At 49.3% G+C, this 20,523-nt stretch overlaps 1 protein-coding gene across 2 annotated transcripts; it reads right to left on the reverse strand.

Moving 5' to 3' along the window:
- Positions 1-2,817: 2,817 nt before the first annotated feature.
- pank4 (pantothenate kinase 4) lies at positions 2,818-19,486 on the reverse strand. Of its 2 annotated transcripts, XM_023955321.1 has the most exons (20): positions 19,355-19,486; positions 18,664-18,746; positions 18,360-18,568; positions 18,050-18,233; positions 10,091-10,183; positions 9,857-10,010; positions 9,285-9,466; positions 9,093-9,174; positions 8,069-8,169; positions 6,619-6,624; positions 6,156-6,311; positions 5,966-6,078; positions 5,796-5,883; positions 5,564-5,715; positions 5,439-5,494; positions 5,248-5,297; positions 4,095-4,199; positions 3,918-4,018; positions 3,747-3,815; positions 2,818-3,664 (listed from the first exon to the last, which is right to left on the reverse strand). In XM_023955321.1, the coding sequence occupies exons 1-20, from the start codon at positions 19,464-19,466 to the stop codon at positions 3,445-3,447; spliced, it is 2,316 nt and encodes a 771-aa protein (XP_023811089.1). In that variant the 5' UTR covers positions 19,467-19,486; the 3' UTR covers positions 2,818-3,444. The 2 variants fall into 2 exon arrangements, with proteins under 2 accessions (XP_023811089.1, XP_023811090.1); XM_023955322.1 differs by lacking the exon at positions 6,619-6,624.
- Positions 19,487-20,523: the final 1,037 nt, after the last annotated feature.

The raw sequence follows: 20,523 nt of genomic DNA on the forward strand, positions 1-20,523 counted from the left end.
GGGGGGCCCTGCTCGGGTGGGGGGGGCCCAGCGGCGCCGGATGGGCTGCCCATCTGCACCTGGGGCTGGGATCGGCCCTTCCCTGGCTCTGGGACGGGACGGGACAACCCTCTCGGGGCCCCCGGTCGCTCTGGGTGTCACCCGCTTCGGCTGCGGGGTCTGGGGTGGGGTGGGGTGGGGGGCTTGTCGGCCCTGTCCTGTGGGGGGGCGTTCCGGGGGGAGGGGGGGCCCATTATTAGTACGGGTCGGGGGGGGCTAGCGGGTCGGGGTCTCCGCTGAGGCAATCGGTGGTTGCCTCGGCCGGTTGGCCTCCTCGGTCCCGTCGAGGCCTGACCAGAGCTCTTCTAGGGCCGGCGTCTGGGGGTGGGGGCCTGGGCTTGCTCCGGGGGGGGGCGACGCTTTCTGGCTCCTCTCTCTCTGTGTGGGGTGGGTGGTGCCGGGCCTGGGGTGTCGGCGCCTCCGGGGGTGGGCCCCTGGGCTGGGTGGCCCTGGCCCCTTTGCTGGGGGTGGGCTGGGGGACGGCTGTTTGACCACCGGGGGACAGTCTACCAGCTGTCCCCAACTTACCCCCTTCCTTATATAACCTCATATTAGGGTGAGGGGGTGGGGGGTCTAGCCTGCGATGCGCCTTGGGGGGGGGGCTACTTGGGAGTGGCCCCCCTCCTATGGTTGCCGTATGGAGTGGGCCCCCCCTCTTTCGGTTTTATTTGCACCTTAGACATGTAGGGTCCTTGGTAGGGGGGGTGCTTGGACATCACTGCAAGCAAGCAGCAGATGTCCTCCTGGCACCCTACCCGCCAATTTTAACCGCACCTTAGACATTTAGGGCCCCTTGGTGTGGAGGGTGAGGGGACATCACTGTGAGTAATCAGGAGATGTCCCCTTAGTGCCCTACTCGCCAATTTTAACTGCACCCCCCTTAGTACACACACCCCTCCCCCTTCAATATATACATTCAAACATAAACACACACACATGCACACAAACACCCTCTCAAACACCCATACACGCACACACATTTTACAAGGAAGGTGGGACCTGGGTCCATCTGTCCCCTACCCCTTCCCTGGTGGGGGGTGCGGGCCCCTTGGCGATGGCGGCCGTGTCCCTTGGGTGCCGGCTCCCTGGGCCCGGCGGTGCTCTCTCCGCACGGTGGGGGGGTTCATATTACACCTGAGCCGGGGGTGTTCGTGTCCCTGGGGGGTGGGTCCTGGTCCTTGCCCCTGGGCGCTGGGCCCCGCCAAACTTCCAACATGGCCGAGCCTGGTCGGGCCATATTTATAACATCCCTTGTGGGCCGCCCTTTTTTCCCCGGGGTTCCCCCCTCCTGTGCGGAGGCGGCGGGCCCCTGCCTTGCTCCTACCTGGACCAACCGTGGGCCGGGTGGGTGGCTGCCTGGAGTGCGGAGCGGGTCTCCCTTGGGGGGTCCTGGCTCGTACCTGGGGTCGGGGCGGGGGGATGCCCGGAACTCCTGGGTGGTGGTGGGGTGCTCGTCTGGGGCTGTGGGCGTCCCTCTCCGGTGGGGCCCTGCGTTGGGCTCTTCCGGCGCGGCGGGGGGCTGCTTTCCTGGCTGGGCTGGGGCGGCGCTCTCTTTCCCTCCGCGCCTCCCTGCTCTCTGGCTCTGGGGGCCTCGCGGCGGTCCTGCTGGCCCTGGCCTGGGTGGCGGTCTTGGTCGCCCGGGGGGCGGTTGTTCCCTGCCTGTTCCCGTGTGGCGTTGGGGGGGCTCCGGCTGCCGCTGCTGCTGCGGCGGGGGTATGGGTGTGGGGGTGGCTGGGCGCTCCTCCTCCTTCTTTTCACATTCCACCATCCATTTTAGAAGAACATAAACACTCACCTGAGCACAGGTGTTAGCTCACCTTTGCACTAATAGTTTGCATGATTGAATGAATGAAAGATTTCACACTAGTTGGTTTAAAGGCATAAGTATGCGTTCGTGAACACTATCTGTTTTGTGTGCATGTTGACATGTGGACATTTTTGCGGCTAGCAGGTGTGTTGATAATATTTGAGTGTGTGTGAACAGGCCCCGCCCTTTTTGTACTACATTTGAACCGTACCGTAACGATAAACAACCAGTAAACCTGTCTGCTCTATGCTGCTTCATGGTCTTACCCCCCTTCCCCTCCTATTATCACCCTCCTACCCCCCCCTCTCTCTAACGTCCCTCTCTCTTCTTCCCCTCTTTCCTTTTCCGTCCGGTCCAACACCAAAGATTTTCAAACATGATTGAAATTAATAAAGTTTGGCCTCAATTACAAAAGGGGTTTATTCAGACATACCTTTGGTTTGTCTGAAGATGAATAACCCCTCTTGTTAAAATAAAATATGTCCAACACAAGAGGCCCTCAGCTCTCATCTGTTTGCCTTGCTGTTGGACAGGACAAGTTTAAAAAAAAAAAAAAAAAAAAAAAAAAAAAAAAAAAAAACACAATAAAGCATCTTTATTGCTTTAGAAATAGAGCCAGAAACTGTTGTCCTGCTGCCATCACACGGTCCAGCATGCAGCGATGCAGCGTGTTCTGGTTCCAGCACCGACAGAACCAGAACACATCCTAGCGTGACGTGGCTTTGAGCGAGGGATCCAGCAGAGCATCACCACAGGGAGACTCCAGGAGCTTCAGAGCCGCCGCCGCCGAATCTGGGGGCGGGTGAGGAGCAGCGGGACCCCCTGCTGGCGCTCCTCATGCATGATCAGCCCGCAGCCCCCCAGCAGGTGTCAGCCTGCTCACTTTGCACCGCCCCACTTAGAAAACGCCGCCGGCACGTTTGCGTTTTCATTTCCTTCAGTTTGCAGAGAAACGAAGGCGAGAAACGGGATTAAATAAAAGCTTCAGCGTTTATTTGAAAGTGATTGTCAGAAGAACACAAACATTGTGCTTGTTGGGTTGTTGTACTTTACATATATACACACTCGTATGTCACATATGTACAAATGCAGAACCGTTCCTCAGTTTTTATTGCCGTCAAACGTTCAGGCGGATCACAGAACGCCTTCCATCCCTACAGAACACCCACATGTGCGGCCGGCCATAGGTTTGATACTGCCCCCCTGTGGAGGACGGCGGTAAGAGTCCTGATTTAAAGTGCTGCTTTTGCTTCACTAATAACAAACGACGTCATTCATCTGCTGGCAGTGATGCAAACAGGAAGAAGACGAGCTGAGAGCTTCCATCCCTGCAGACCTAAGGCATGTAACACGCCTAAACGCCGCTACAGCTTCCTCCTCACATCAGAGCCACTTCCTGCTCCCCCGACATGCAAACGCTGAAAAAAATAAAGTAAAGCGACCCAAACGGCTGAAACCTGCAAGAAAGACGTTTAATGTTCATGAAAAAAACAACCTTCCAACCAACAGGAACCACAACGACCTGCTGGAAGGAACGCGTCTCCATCCCGTTACAATCGTTTGATCTCCGGCCTCTGACTGCTTCTCCAGGCAGACCCTCAGCATTTCCCCGCCGGAACCTCGTACTTGAAGACCACGCTGAAGAGCTTCCCGCCGAGCCGGTCGGCCAGCCAGGAGTTCTTCAGGACGGCCATCTTCAGGCTCTCGCAGCTCAGCATGGCGTGGTAGTTGGTGTGGATCGCTCGGCCCATTCCCTCGATGATCACCAGGTCAGTTTGGCGCTCCCGCACCACCATGGCCAGCACCTTATCCAGGCGGCTGAGGGAGGGGGGCACACACACACAATTCAGCCGCAGAAACACTCCGGTATGAACACGGGTATGAAGGACTGAAGAACCACCTCAGATCCAGACACGGAGAACTGGAACCGCTTTGGACCAACGTCAACCTGTCCTCCTTCAGGCCGCTCCTGTAGCGACAAAGAGCAGCAGCCGAATGACTGCATGAAGTGACGGCTGCATCGCATGGCTGCACGGCTGCGGCGCCGCATTGCACTCGGCTGCAGACTCACCTGATCACAGGATCCATGGCTGCGATTCTCTCCGTGAGGATCTGCAGCTCTCCGTTTGTTACGTCGTTCAAAGCTGGACCGGAGTTGCTCGCCAGCACCACCTGTGGGTGGAAACATGGTTGAAGACCCGCTCCAGTGATGCGCAGGCCTTCCTGCCCCCCCCCCGTGGTTCCTCACCTCCGTTCCTCGAGAGAGCAGCTCTCTAACGAAGGGCATCACCCCTAGAATGATGTCCACTCCACTATTATCTACGAAAAACAAGGCACACTTATGAGGGGGGCCCTGCAAGAGAAGACCACAGCAGCCGAGCATTAACCTTCACGCACACACAACAGCAGCAGACCTGCTCAGCCGGGTCCTGGAGGACCCCTCCCCCTTCTGACACAACAAGTGAGCTCTGCCTTTGAACCGGAGCGGGCAGAGAAACTATTCAGGAAGGGGGTCCTTCAGGGTCCGGACTGAGAACCGCTGGTTAAGATAGCAGTGAGACATTAAAAAACCTGCAGGATTTATGAAAAACAGCTGAACATAAACGTCTTGGTTCAAGTGTGAATGTCTATCCGTCTTGTGTGTGAACATTTTGGTACATGGGTGAAAATCCAGGTGCGATTGCGTAGGTCTTGGTTAGTGGATAAATGTGTCTTGGTTTTGCGCGTGAACGTCTTGGGGTTTTGCGCGTGAACGTCTCGGTTTTGCGTGTAAAGTCTCGGTTTGAGTGTGAACGTCTATCTGTCTTGTGTGTGAACATTTTGGTTTATAGGTCATTAATGTCTGTTTGCCCGTAAACATCTTGCTTTTGCATGTGAACGTCTTGGTTTTGTGTGTGATCGTCTCGGTTCGCGTGTGATCGTCTTAGTTTTGCGTGTGGACGTCTTGATTTTGAGCATAATGGTCGTGGTTCATGGGTTAACATCCGGGTGCGATTGTTTACATCTTGATTAGTTGTTAAATGTCTGCGTTTGCCTGTGAACGTATCTGTTCTGCGTGTGAACGTCTAAGTTTTGCACTTGAAAGTCTCGGTTTTACGCGTAAACGTCTTGGTTAGAGTGTGAACGACTATTTGTCTTGCGTGTGAACATTTTGGTTTATAGGCTAACGTCCAGGTGCGATTGTGTACTCTTGGTTGGTGGATAAATGTCTGTGTTTGCCCGTGAACGTCTTGGTTTTGTGTGTGAACGTCTCGGTTCTTGGATGAACGTCTGGGTGCGATTGTGTAAGTCTTGGTTTTTGGATGAATACTTAGGTTCCTGCATGAGCCTCTGTGTGCCTCTTGGCCCCTTGGGGGCCCTAACAGTAGCATGTAACTGTAAATGCAAGGTCAGGTACTGACCTTGAGTCTCTCCAGCCACCGGTCAAAGCAGTCTACGAGCCACGGCCGCACTGAGAAGAAGCAGAAACAGAAGTCAGCTGAGAACCAAACTAAACTCCTGACATTTGAATTCACGGACCAGAAGACGACTCAGGAGGAGTGACTCAACAAACGAGCATCTGCTGCTACGCAGGAGAAAAAGGTTTTTCTACCTTCCAGCTGCCGCTTTGCTTCTTCAAATCCAAACTCCGGGTCAGACTCCAGGACGCTACAGCAGAGCAGAAGATGAGAAACCACAGGAGACGTTGACGGGTGCCTGAAGGTGGAGGATACTCACTCTGACACAGCCTTGGCCCCCCAGTCAAAAACATTCCCAGCCAGGACTCCTCGGACCAGAGCGAACTGTCTGTCCTCCCAGCTCAGCTGCTCCAAAGCCTTCACCGCCTTCTGGAAATACTTCAGCGCCGAGTCGTTCTCCCTCTGCTTGATCTGAAGAGGTTGGAAGCAAACATCCAGGTTCTCACATGCAGAACCTCATCAGACTCAGAGCGAGGAGGTTTGTGTCGGACCTTGGAGTACGGGTCGGGAAAGTTGAACTCGTTCAGACAGTGTTCCCGGGTGTCCAACAGACTCCTGACGGTGAGGGACCCATAGGCGCTAAACAGGAAGAGACGCACTCGGCGTTAGCTGCATCAGAATCAGCAGAACCCAGACCAGACAAAGACCGGCAGTGGCTTACAAAGGCTGGTGCCGCAGGGTCTGCAGCTTGTGTCGGTACTTCTGGCAGAACTTCTCGGCCCGTGCGGCTGCTTCCTGTGGGTCGGGCTGACTCGCCACGGCTCTCTTCACCACCTGGTTCAGGACAGAGACCCGTTCCGTTCACTGAAGGTCTCCCACACACACGTCGGTTCCTGTTCTGCAGAACCTACGCCGTCCAAGGCCTCTTCAAAGCAGTAGAGCCAGTACTCCCGGGCCGGAGCGTCCTCCGTGAGGTCCATGGTGTCCGGGATGTAGGAGGACGGGTCCTGCAGCAGCGGCAGGTTGACCAGCTGCCGCTCCAGACGGTCCATTTCCAGCATGTCAAACTGAGGAAGAATAGAGACGATCAGAACCGCCGTCAGTGCAGCTGCTCTACGGCGATGCACAGACAGACCAGACTCCGCCCACCCGCCCGCTCAAACCCCCACACCCACACGGGAGGCAGGAACTCCACACGCCACCAGAACCAAGGATGGTCCAGAACATCAAAGCCATGGGGTTAAATCTAAACAGCAGCAGCTCTCAGGAACCACGACAGGCAATGCCGTTAATCACACATCCAAGTCCAGCGCTAGGGGGCGGAGTTAGCAGGGCGGGGTCACCTACAGAAGCCACGCAGGTGGAGGTACTTACACAGAACTGCAGAGGGAGGAGTGAGTGGACAGGAAAGGAGAAGGTCGTGAACGGACGCAGAACTAGAACTTCACCGTCACAACAGAACATCGTGCTGAGCTCGCCGCTGAGCTCGCCGCTGAGCTCGCCGCCCGCCGACGGAATCCAGACAGTTCCGGTTCACGCCTTCAACGTTCAGTTCCACATTCAGCAGATCTCAGACCGCCTCAGTCTTTCCAAACCTTCCAGAACTCTCAGATCCTCAGGTTCTGACCCACAGAGAACCGGGACTCGGGGCGGGGCCTACCCTCAGCACCGCGGTCCTCACCTGTGAAATGACTTACCTGAAGATCTGAGAGTTTCTGCTTCTGTGCAGATTTTTAGATGTGAATTAAAGACACGTCTTTTTAACTTCACCATGAATAAGTCATTTATTCTAACTATTTATTTATTTTGAATTATTTTATGGTTCATTTCTGCACTTTTACTGCATTGTTGCTAATCTAATAAGTTTTATGACTTTTTAACTATAAACGTCTTTTATGTGAAGCACTTGTGTTCGTCATGTTGAGGACAACTGCTGTATAAATAAAGCGATTGATTTATTTTGATCCATTTATCTTATTGTTTAGAAGAAGATCAGATGGATTTTTAAATTCAGAAAAACAAAAATAAAAATACTAAAATAATCTGGACCTAGAACATGAAGTATGAGCAAAATACTTTAAATCTAAGAATCTTTTCTTTTATTGTGTTTTTGTTGTGAAAATTTCTAAATATTTTTTTCCACTTTTGGTTGAACTAAATCAGAAATGTAGTGATGAGAACTTTGGGCCAAACTCTGCCCTGACAGTCGTTCCAAAAAGGTACAAATGAAGGTTTTTCAGACTGAAACCTATTTTTTACTCTGAGATCTACGGACGTTTGGGTAAAAGAGGTTCTAGCTACGCAGAACCTGAGAACGTGGAGAACCGGCGTGAACGATGCATGAGCGCAGACGGCTGCAGAGCTTCACCAACTTCTGTCTCCAACGAGCAGCAAGAACCACGGCGAGACCTAAAGTCCTCTAGATCTGTAGATCATTGGCCGATGGGAACCGTCTCCGCTAGAATGAGTGACAGATGCTCCAGGTGTTAAAGGGGCGGGGCTGCGTGGACCACAGGTAAGGTCTAGCAGCCTTCAGATGTCTAAACTTCTCTTTTTTAACACCTGACATGAAATAAAGTCGGAGGAGGTCCAAACTTTGATCAAATTAAGAAGCTGACAGAACCGAACCAGAACTCAGCCCAGATCCTTCAAACCCCCCCCCCCCCCCCCCCCCCCCCCCCCCCCCCCCCCACACGTTTTAGAAGGACCAATGGCTGAACTGACAGAAGAAAAGATGGCAGCACCGCGAGGAGACACTGGGTCAGACTGGGATGGACCTGCCTCCAACGTCAGAACCGCCGCTCCACGAGGCTCGGAAACGTACCGTTCCGCTCCGAGCGCGCTGCAGCGGGTTCATCTCTGGAGAAACGCTCATCAGGCCGGAGCTGCCGGCGTAGTTCTCCCCCCAGCTGTACTGGTTCGGATCTGCAGGAGAACGCAGGGAGGCGCTGAAGGACCCGCTCGACTCTAGCGTGGCGAGACCGGGCCGCAAAAACTGAAGCTTCAGTAAAAAGACCCGTAATTCAAGAAAAAAAGAAGAAAAACAATCGTTTTTCAACAGCAAAGTAGTCTTAGTTTGAGAAAACGTCTAGAACGTTGCTCTTACGATAAGAATTCTGGGTAAGACCAGCTTTTCTGACCCCATCAGCAGATTTTGTTCACTTATTTGAATAAAAAGTCACATTTTAGGACAGTTGGACGTATTTGTAGTGGGGGCCTGATGATGATGATTCCAGCTGCATCTCTGACATTTTCTGTTCTTTATCGTTTACCGTAACAGTTTACGTTTTGTATTTTCGTTTCTCTCCCTCTTCGCCATCAGATAAGCGGTGATTGATCTGAGTTTCTACCACTCTCAACAATCAGAAGAATCTGTCAACTGTTTTAACCATTAGACGTTGGGGGCAGTAGGCTCCGCCCCCTTATATTGAGGCTTCTTGTTGGTCGGTTTGCAACTTGAATAACTTGGAACTACTGTGAAAATATCAAGGAAAAAACGGAGGAATAGCTGTGGGATTTTGGCTTCTTGGAACCAGCGGGTACTTCCTGTTTGGAATGCCAGGGGGGCGGGGCCACTCAGTCCAGTTCCCAAAAGGTTGGTCAAAGGTTGGAACAGGTGGCGCCAACAACGGACGCTGCTCCTGACCAGAACTGACAACGCCATAACCTTTATTCGTGATGTCAATCATGACACCGTAGCCAATGGGGCTCAAAGCCCCGCCCCCATGAGAAATTAGGGTCGGATCCAAAACAAAACAAAAAAACTACAAATTGAGGAGTGAAAGTGAAGAGGGGGAGAAAACAGACACTGCAGCTGGTCTGAATGAACTGCAGCTTCTGGTTCTTACTGTCCTCCTCCGCTCCTTTCAGAAAGGCTCCGATGGCGCCCAGGTAGCCCTCGTGCCTCAGGAACAAGGCCTGAACTTCCCCCTGAAACACAAGCGGGCGGACACCTGAGCAGAAGACGTGGCGGTCCGGAGAAGCCGAGCAGCTCAGCCGGACAGAGGCTGAGGCGGTTCCGCAGCGCGGCGCCGGCTTGCCTTGGTGAAGAAGTTGATACTGTAGGTGATGGTGTGCATGGTGACGGGGTGTCCTCTGATGAAGAAGCCCCCAAAGTAGACTCTGGACAGGCCGTGCAGCTTGGCGTACAGACAGGCCAGCTGCCCGATGTCGTTGCTGATCATGTGCAGTAAACTCTTGGCCATGTCTTCTTTGCAGAAGTCTTCAGTCATGTGAGGACAGAGAGATGCAGTGTGGGTAACGCAGGTAAAGACCCCGTGAGCTGCCAGACTGTTCACACGTCTGCTGAGCTTATGATGAAACCGAGGAGCTACTTTATTCAACTCTGACCTACAATAGACAGGAACGATTTGAATCCTGAGATTTTTTTCTGAAGAAACTCCTTAGTTTGACTCAAAAAGTTGCTCAACGGCAGCTGTGAAACGCGTGAGTCAGCAGAAGCTGTGAAAAGCATGAGTCAGCAGAAGCTGCTCTGGTTTGCCGTCAGCAGTTTAGCTCCTAAACTCCAGAGGAAACTCTGCAGCACCAACAGGTTCCAGCTCTGCTGCCGTGAGCCTCCTGACATTTCCGCTCTTTTCTCGTGGGGTCTAACCTTTGTCAGCGGTTGCAGACTTCCCAAAACTACTTGCAATCAGATCTCCGGTTAGTCCCAAACAGCCGTAGGACCCGCCGTAGATGTCTTTGACCAGCATGTCCACGTTGGTGTGTTGTCCTTTGGAGGCCAGCTGCAGCAGCTCATCGAACCTCTGGAGAAGATGGAGGGGGATCAGCAGGACCATGGAGGACAAACCACTAAAGCAACAACCTTCCTGCTCAGCCATCATACCTTTGTTTTGGTGAGCAAAGCGCCAAGACCCCAGAATGTCCCGCCGCCGATTGAGCTCCCGCCGATTCGCTCAAATTTGTCCTCTGACTCAACCTGTGAACAGAAGCATTTATTCTCACGAAGAAATTCCTCCACTGTAGGGCTGCACGATATGAGGAAAACTTGCGATATGCGATAGTAGAGATTAATACTGCGATAACGATATAATTTGCGGTATATAAAAAAATAGAAAAATGCCAAAAACATCATTCCCATTTTATTAGAAACAGTTTAAAATTACGCTCCAAATGACCCTCATCGACATAGGTGACAAACATCTAACATAATAGGCGTCCATCTGATTGGTCAAAGCATAAGGGGCTTTATTTGATTCGTTAAAAGCATCAAGCTGCCATAAGATTGTTTTAACACATTTTGGGTTTACGATTTATTGCGATATTCGCAGTCTTTTGCAATATGCCTATTGCAGAGCTGGATATTGTGATAACGATAAATTTGCGGTATATTGTGCAGGCCTATTCCACTGAGATTTAAAGTACAGAAAACACAGGGACAGAAGAGAATCAGACCTTTATATTACTCTGTCCAGACAAGACATAGCCAAGACGAGACCAAACCAAAGACAAGACCAAACCAAAAGACGGGACAATATCAAAAGAAGAGACAAAACCAAAAGAAGAGACCAAACCCAAGATGAGAGAAAACCAAAGACGAAACGAAACCAAAGACGGGACCAAACCAAAGAAGAGACCAAACCAAAGACGGGACAAAACCAAAGACGGGACAAAACCAAAGACGGGACCAAACCAAAGAAGAGACCAAACCAAAAGACGGGACAAAACCAAAGACGGGACCAAACCAAAAGAAGAGACCAAACCAAAAGAAGAGACCAAACCAAAAGAAGAGACCAAACCAAAAGAAGAGACCAAACCAAAGACGAGACAAAACCAAAAGAAGAGACCAAACCAAAAGACGGGACAAAACCAAAGACGGGACAAAACCAAAGACGGGACGAAACCAAATACGAGACAAAACCAAAGAAGAGACCAAACCAAGAGACGGGACAAAACCAAAGACGGGACAAAACCAAAGACGGGACAAAACCAAAAGACGGGACAAAACCAAAGACGGGACCAAACCAAAAGAAGAGACCAAACCAAAAGAAGAGACCAAACCAAAAGAAGAGACCAAACCAAAAGAAGAGACCAAACCAAAGACGAGACAAAACCAAAAGAAGAGACCAAACCAAAAGACGGGACAAAACCAAAGACGGGACGAAACCAAAGACGGGACAAAACCAAAGAAGAGACCAAACCAAAAGACGGGACAAAACCAAAGACGGGACCAAACCAAAAGAAGAGACCAAACCAAAAGAAGAGACCAAACCAAAGACGGGACCAAACCAAAGACGAGACCAAACCAAAGACGAGACCAAACCAAAGATGAGACAAAACCAAAGACGGGACCAAACCAAAGACGGGACCAAACCAAAGACGGGACCAAACCAAAGACGGGACCAAACCAAAGACGGGACCAAACCAAAGACGGGACCAAACCAAAGACGGGACCAAACCAAAGACGAGACCAAACCAAAGACGAGACCAAACCAAAGACGAGACCAAACCAAAGACGGGACCAAACCAAAGACGAGACAAAACCAAAAGACGAGACCAAACCAAAAGACGAGACCAAACCAAAAGACGAGACCAAACCAAAAGACGAGACCAAACCAAAAGACGAGACCAAACCAAAGACGAGACCAAACCAAAGACGAGACCAAACCAAAGACGGGACCAAACCAAAGACGAGACCAAACCAAAGACGGGACCAAACCAAAGACGAGACCAAACCAAAGACGAGACCAAACCAAAGACGAGACCAAACCAAAGACGAGACCAAACCAAAGAGGAGACAAAACAAAAGACGAGACCAAACCAAAGACGAGACCAAACCAAAGACGAGACCAAACCAAAGACGAGACCAAACCAAAGACGAGACCAAACCAAAGACGAGACCAAACCAAAGACGAGACAAAACCAAAGACGGGACCAAACCAAAGACGAGACCAAACCAAAGACGAGACCAAACCAAAGACGAGACCAAACCAAAGACGAGACCAAACCAAAGACAAGACCAAACCAAAGACGAGACAAAACCAAAGACGGGACCAAACCAAAGACGAGACCAAACCAAAGACGGGACCAAACCAAAGACGGGACCAAACCAAAGACGGGACAAAACCAAAGACGAGACCAAACCAAAGAAGAGACCAAACCAAAAGAAGAAACCAAACCAAAGACGGGACAAAACCAAAGACGGGACAAAACCAAAGACGGGACAAAACCAAAGACGGGACAAAACCAAAGAAGAGACCAAACCAAAAGAAGAGACCAAACCAAAGACGGGACCAAACCAAAGACGGGACCAAACCAAAGACGGGACCAAACCAAAGACGGGACCAAACCAAAGACGAGACCAAACCAAAGACGAGACCAAACCAAAGACGGGACCAAACCAAAGACGGGACAAAACCAAAGACGAGACAAAACCAAAGAAGAGACCAAACCAAAGACGAGACCAAACCAAAGACGAGACCAAACCAAAGACGAGACCAAACCAAAGACGAGACCAAACCAAAGACGGGACCAAACCAAAGACGGGACAAAACCAAAGACGAGACCAAACCAAAGAAGAGACCAAACCAAAGACGAGACCAAACCAAAGACGAGACCAAACCAAAGACGAGACCAAACCAAAGACGAGACCAAACCAAAGACGAGACAAAACCAAAGAGGAGACCAAACCAAAGACGAGACCAAACCAAAGACGAGACCAAACCAAAGACGAGACCAAACCAAAGAGGAGACCAAACCAAAGACGAGACCAAACCAAAGACGAGACAAAACCAAAGACGAGACAAAACCAAAGACGAGACCAAACCAAAGACGAGACCAAACCAAAGACGAGACCAAACCAAAGACGAGACCAAACCAAAGACGAGACCAAACCAAAGACGAGACCAAACCAAAGACGGGACAAAACCAAAGACGGGACAAAACCAAAGACGAGACCAAACCAAAGAAGAGACCAAACCAAAAGAAGAGACCAAACCAAAAGAAGAGACCAAACCAAAGACGGGACAAAACCAAAGACGGGACAAAACCAAAGACGGGACAAAACCAAAGACGGGACAAAACCAAAGAAGAGACCAAACCAAAAGAAGAGACCAAACCAAAGACGGGACAAAACCAAAGACGGGACCAAACCAAAGACGGGACCAAACCAAAGACGAGACCAAACCAAAGACGAGACCAAACCAAAGACGAGACCAAACCAAAGACGAGACCAAACCAAAGAAGGGACCAAACCAAAGACGAGACAAAACCAAAGACGGGACCAAACCAAAGACGAGACCAAACCAAAGACGAGACCAAACCAAAGACGAGACCAAACCAAAGACGAGACCAAACCAAAGACGGGACCAAACCAAAGACGAGACCAAACCGAAGACGGGACAAAAACAAAGACGAGACCAAACCAAAGACGGGACAAAAACAAAGACGAGACCAAACCAAAGACGAGACCAAACCAAAGACGAGACCAAACCAAAGACGAGACAAAACCAAAGACGAGACCAAACCAAAGACGGGACAAAACCTAAGACGGGACAAAACCAAAGACGGAACAAAAACAAAGACGAGACCAAACCAAAGACGGGAAAAAACCAAAGACGAGACCAAACCAAAGACGGAACAAAAACAAAGACGAGACCAAACCAAAGACGGGACAAAACCAAAGACGGGACCAAACCAAAGACGAGACCAAACCAAAGACGAGACCAAACCAAAAGAAGAGACCAAACCAAAGACGGGACCAAACCAAAGACGGGACCAAACCAAAGACGGGACCAAACCAAAGACGAGACCAAACCAAAGACAAGACCAAACCAAAGACGGGACCAAACCAAAGACGGGACAAAACCAAAGACGAGACCAGACCAAAGACGAGACAAAACCAAAAGACGAGACCAAACCAAAAGACGAGACCAAACCAAAAGACGAGACCAAACCAAAAGACGAGACCAAACCAAAAGACGGGACCAAACCAAAGACGGGACAAAACCAAAGACGGGACAAAACCAAAGACGGGACAAAACCAAAGACGGGACAAAACCAAAAGAAGAGACCAAACCAAAGACGGGATAAAACCAAAGACGGGACAAAACCAAAGACGGGACAAAACCAAAGACGGGACCAAACCAAAGACGAGACCAAACCAAAGACGAGACCAAACCAAAGACGAGACCAAACCAAAGACGAGACCAAACCAAAGACGAGACCAAACCAAAGACGGGACCAAACCAAAGACGGGACAAAACCAAAGACGAGACAAAACCAAAGACGGGACCAAACCAAAGACGAGACCAAACCAAAGACGAGACCAAACCAAAGACGAGACCAAACCAAAGACGAGACCAAACCAAAGACGAGACCAAACCAAAGACGGGACCAAACCGAAGACGAGACCAAACCGAAGACGGGACAAAAACAAAGACGGGACCAAACCAAAGACGGGACAAAAACAAAGACGAGACCAAACCAAAGACGAGACCAAACCAAAGACGAGACAAAACCAAAGACGAGACAAAAACAAAGACGAGACCAAACCAAAGACGGGACAAAACCAAAGACGGGACAAAACCAAAGACGAGACAAAAACAAAGACGAGACCAAACCAAAGACGGGACAAAACCAAAGACGAGACCAAACCAAAGACGGAACAAAAACAAAGACGAGACCAAACCAAAGACGGGACAAAACCAAAGACGGGACCAAACCAAAGACGAGACCAAACCAAAGACGAGACCAAACCGAAGACGAGACCAAACCAAAGACGGGACCAAACCAAAGACGAGACCAAACCAAAGACGAGACCAAACCAAAGACGAGACCAAACCAAAGACGGGACAAAAACAAAGACGAGACCAAACCAAAGAAGAGACCAAACCAAAGAAGAGACCAAACCAAAGACGAGACCAAACCAAAGACGAGACCAAACCAAAGACGAGACAAAACCAAAGAGGAGACCAAACCAAAGACGAGACCAAACCAAAGACGAGACCAAACCAAAGACGAGACAAAACCAAAGAGGAGACCAAACCAAAGACGAGACCAAACCAAAGACGAGACAAAACCAAAGACGAGACCAAACCAAAGACGAGACCAAACCAAAGACGAGACCAAACCAAAGACGAGACCAAACCAACGAGACAAAACCAAAGACGGACAAAACCAAAGACGGGACAAAACCAAAGACGGGACAAAACCAAAGACGAGACCAAACCAAAGACGGGACAAAACCAAAGACGGGACAAAACCAAAGACGAGACCAAACCAAAGAAGAGACCAAACCAAAAGAAGAGACCAAACCAAAAGAAGAGACCAAACCAAAAGAAGAGACCAAACCAAAGACGGGACAAAACCAAAGACGGGACAAAACCAAAGACGGGACAAAACCAAAGACGGGACCAAACCAAAAGAAGAGACCAAACCAAAGACGGGACAAAACCAAAGACGGGACAAAACCAAAGACGGGACCAAACCAAAGACGGGACCAAACCAAAGACGAGACCAAACCAAAGACGAGACCAAACCAAAGACGAGACCAAACCAAAGACGAGACCAAACCAAAGACGAGACCAAACCAAAGACGGGACCAAACCAAAGACGGGACCAAACCAAAGACGAGACAAAACCAAAGACGGGACCAAACCAAAGACGAGACCAAACCAAAGACGAGACCAAACCAAAGACGAGACCAAACCAAAGACGAGACCAAACCAAAGACGGGACCAAACCAAAGAAGAGACCAAACCAAAGACGAGACCAAACCAAAGACGAGACCAAACCAAAGACGGGACAAAAACAAAGACGAGACCAAACCAAAGACGAGACCAAACCAAAGACGAGACAAAACCAAAGACGAGACCAAACCAAAGACGGGACAAAACCTAAGACGGGACAAAACCAAAGACGGAACAAAAACAAAGACGAGACCAAACCAAAGACGGGAAAAAACCAAAGACGAGACCAAACCAAAGACGGAACAAAAACAAAGACGAGACCAAACCAAAGACGGGACAAAACCAAAGACGGGACCAAACCAAAGACGAGACCAAACCAAAGACGAGACCAAACCAAAGACGAGACCAAACCAAAGACGGGACCAAACCAAAGACGAGACCAAACCAAAGACGAGACCAAACCAAAGACGAGACCAAACCAAAGACGAGACCAAACCAAAGACGGACCAAACAAAGACGGGACAAAAACAAAGACGAGACCAAACCAAAGAGGAGACCAAACCAAAGACGGGACAAAACCAAAGACGGGACAAAACCAAAGACGAGACCAAACCAAAGACAAGACCAAACCAAAGAAGAGACCAAACCAAAGACGAGACCAAACCAAAGACGAGACAAAACCAAAGAGGAGACCAAACCAAAGACGAGACCAAACCAAAGACGAGACCAAACCAAAGACGAGACAAAACCAAAGAGGAGACCAAACCAAAGACGAGACAAAACCAAAGACAAGACCAAACCAAAGACGAGACAAAACCAAAGACGAGACAAAACCAAAGACGAGACCAAACCAAAGAGGAGACCAAACCAAAGACGAGACCAAACCAAAGACGAGACGAAACCAAAGAGGAGACCAAACCAAAGACGAGACCAAACCAAAGACGGGACCAAACCAAAGACGAGACCAAACCAAAGACGGGACCAAACCAAAGACGGGACAAAAACAAAGACGAGACAAAACCAAAGACGAGACAAAACCAAAGACGAGACCAAACCAAAGACGAGACCAAACCAAAGACGAGACCAAACCAAAGACGAGACAAAACCAAAGAGGAGACCAAACCAAAGACGAGACAAAACCAAAGACGGGACCAAACCAAAGACGAGACCAAACCAAAGACGGGACCAAACCAAAGACGGGACAAAACCAAAGACGAGACCAAACCAAAGAAGAGACCAAACCAAAAGAAGAGACCAAACCAAAGACGGGACAAAACCAAAGACGGGACAAAACCAAAGACGGGACAAAACCAAAGACGGGACAAAACCAAAGAAGAGACCAAACCAAAAGAAGAGACCAAACCAAAGAAGAGACCAAACCAAAGACGAGACAAAACCAAAGACGAGACAAAACCAAAGACGGGACAAAACCAAAGACGGGACAAAACCAAAGACGGGACAAAACCAAAGACGGGACAAAACCAAAGAAGAGACCAAACCAAAAGAAGAGACCAAACCAAAGACGGGACAAAACCAAAGAAGAGACAAAACCAAAGAAGAGACCAAACCAAAAGAAGAGACCAAACCAAAGAAGAGACCAAACCAAAGACGAGACAAAACCAAAGACGGGACAAAACCAAAGACGGGACAAAACCAAAGACGGGACAAAACCAAAGACGGGACAAAACCAAAGAAGAGACCAAACCAAAAGAAGAGACCAAACCAAAGAAGAGACCAAACCAAAGACGGGACAAAACCAAAGACGGGACAAAACCAAAGAAGAGACCAAACCAAAAGAAGAGACCAAACCAAAGACGGGACAAAACCAAAGACGGGACAAAACCAAAGAAGAGACAAAACCAAAGAAGAGACCAAACCAAAAGAAGAGACCAAACCAAAGAAGAGACCAAACCAAAGACGAGACCAAACCAAAAGAAGAGACCAAACCAAAGAAGAGACCAAACCAAAGACGAGACCAAACCAAAGACGAGACAAAACCAAAGACGGGACAAACCTCAACAGAAGACAGAAATCAGAACAGACCCGCTAAAACCCACCCTACACAGCTGAATCTGCCTCACCCGTCCCCCTCATCATAATTCAGGCAGATTGTCCTCGACTCCGCCCCTAAAACCCCTGAAATAAACAGCCGCTACCTTAACGATGGAAACTCCAGAGCCGATGTTCACCAGCAGGTACGGAAAGATGTCGGGGTTGGTGGTCTGAAAGCGGAACTCGGAGTCTGCGTGTCTGGCGTACACGAAGGCCTCGTGTGGGATGTTCTTCAGCACAAAGTTGCAGCCCTTGATGAGGCAGGTCATCTCGTCCTCTTTGTCCACCCTGCCACGCAGCGGACAGCAGACGATCAGCTGATTGTGTAAAACTGACGGTCCTGTTAGGCCATACATCATCATGTATGTATCCTGACCTCTGACCTCTCCGTGCAGATTCAGTCCAAATACTCACTTTAGCCCCAGCTTCTTCTCTATGAGCTCTTTGAACTTGTGCGCCCCCCCACCCGTGGCTTTGATGACTTTGGTTTCCGTGTTGACCAGATGGTCTTTGATGAAGTCCAGGCACGTCTCAATGTACGCGTTCTCGAACTTGATGAAGTGGAGGCGCGCCGTGACCTCCTCCTGCATGGAGATCTCGTACAGCTTGTCGCTGGGGGCCTCCTGCAGAAAAGCGAACGGGCGTGAGAGGAGGAGGGGCTCATCGGCGCCGTCCCTCCTTCTCCTCTTTGGGGGAAGAAGCTCTCCGGTCGTCCTACCTTGGCGGTGTGGTCGAAGGAGCGCACCTTCGCCACTTTGTGCTGGACGGTGGAGTAGTAGGCCAGTTTAGTCAGGGAGCCGCCTGAAAAACACCCAGGCTGTTTACAATATCTGACCAACAGGAGTAATCAGATTACAGCAGTAATCAGATCTGGTGATGAGCTTCAGTCAGGTTTCTCCTGAGGAACCCTACATTTCTGCTTCAAACATCTCTGATCGTCAATTTTTAATGTTTTGTTTGATTTTGAAGGACAGAAACAGACAAAATCAGTCATAAGCTGCTGCTGTCCATGCAGGTGAATCCAGGTGTGCCAATCCCAGGTACACTGCTTCATTTCTGAATGAATAATTACAAAACTAGAGGAACTGGTCACTCGGGATGTAATGACGATCCACGACATGAAGGGACACGTAGTCTGGATGATAATCGTCTCCAAATTGTGATGTCTGGTCACGTGATGCTAACAGCTAATCTCCAGACGGACTCGTCCAAACTCCTGCTTTGATCTCCAGTTTGTGACTCGCGACTCGAGTCTGTAAACTTTCGCGAAAGTTTAGCGCTGCACGCGCCGCAGCAGCGAACGCCGCCCCGCGCGCTGAAACACTTTCACTGTATTTAGCGCCTTACCGCTAGCCACGCTATTCCGAAATGACGTCACGAGGCCGGAAGCGCCCTGAGCGAGGACTCACCGATGTCGATGGCGAAGCGTTTTGCGTTTTCCAGGTTCCGGAAGATCTGGTCTGGAGGGAGGGTGATACTTTTGTCCATCGTGTGGCTGCTGCCTCCGACGCATTCCGCCATAGTCGGCTGGGTGATGACGTCACGGGGCACGCTCGTGCCTGCGACTGCCCAGCCAGCGTGCACGTGCGCTTTGAGGCGTCAGCGTAGCGTCTGTTAGTTTGAAAATTGGAAAAGAGGAGAAGTGTTTTTCTCCGCCTTTGGTTTCTCTTTTAATATTAAACACTGGGATATTTATGTATTTTTTTGTTGCGGAAATAAACGTGTGTATTCTTGACACTGTATTTTTTTTAATGTAGTGGGTCTGTGTGTACTCCTTTTTACTGATTGGACCATGAGTCTGGAATAAACTCCATCTAAACCTAATAATTAAAAAGTAAATATTGAAGGTCGATGACGAATCTGTTCCCCTTAAAGTCTTATCTTCACACCATAAATCCAGTCCTCGTGCTCAGTCTATAGATTTAATTTAAACATTGAAAATCTGTCAAATGAAATGTCAACAACACATCTGCTCTACATAAATCTGAACTTCACTTGATTATTTTATAGCATGTAGAACAACATGTGTAGAAATACCTGGAGGACACAGAGCTGAAGATGGTCTGCTGCAGGCAGGAGGACACGAAAGCAAAAAAAAGAATAAAGAACATTTTTGCTTCAATGTTGTGATCTTCCTGTTAGGAGAACCTGCAGGAACAGACTGTTGGGTCCAGATCCTCCAGCGTCTCTTTGGGGATTATCACCCAAACTCTGGATCAATTTGATTCCAATTTAAACGAAGGGGATTCAATTATATTACATCAAAAATCAATTTGGTTTGTTTACAAAACGCTTATTAATTTAAACAGAGCATAGGGGGAACTTTTATTTACAAAAGTGTTAAATTTTATATATTAAAAATTTATTTTTAATCCAAAACATACAATAATTAACTTTATTTAAAAAAATGTATCTTTGGATTCATTGTGTCAAATGTTTTTTTCAAATTGAAGATTTGTTTAATTTGGCAAACTATGACGGTCATAATAATCCCTGAAGAGATTTCAGGATGACTCGGCAGAATTTAAGGATGACTCGGCAGAATTTCAGGATGACTCGGCAGAATTTAAGGATGACT

The sequence above is a fragment of the Oryzias latipes genome, chromosome 5 (genome assembly GCF_002234675.1).
Source record: "Oryzias latipes chromosome 5, ASM223467v1".
NCBI lineage: Eukaryota > Metazoa > Chordata > Actinopteri > Beloniformes > Adrianichthyidae > Oryzias > Oryzias latipes.

Excerpts from the sequence above, each read along its gene's own strand:
- pank4 (XM_023955321.1), bottom strand. The coding sequence starts at position 19,466 with ATGGCGGAATGCGTCGGAGGCAGCAGCCACACGATGGACAAAAGTATC. Across the intron at positions 18,747-19,354 it reads ACGCTTCGCCATCGACATCG|GCGGCTCCCTGACTAAACTG; the intron begins GTGAGTCCTCGC and ends GGTGTTTTTCAG. Across the intron at positions 8,170-9,092 it reads GAAAGGAGCGGAGGAGGACA|ATCCGAACCAGTACAGCTGG; the intron begins GTAAGAACCAGA and ends GTTCTCCTGCAG.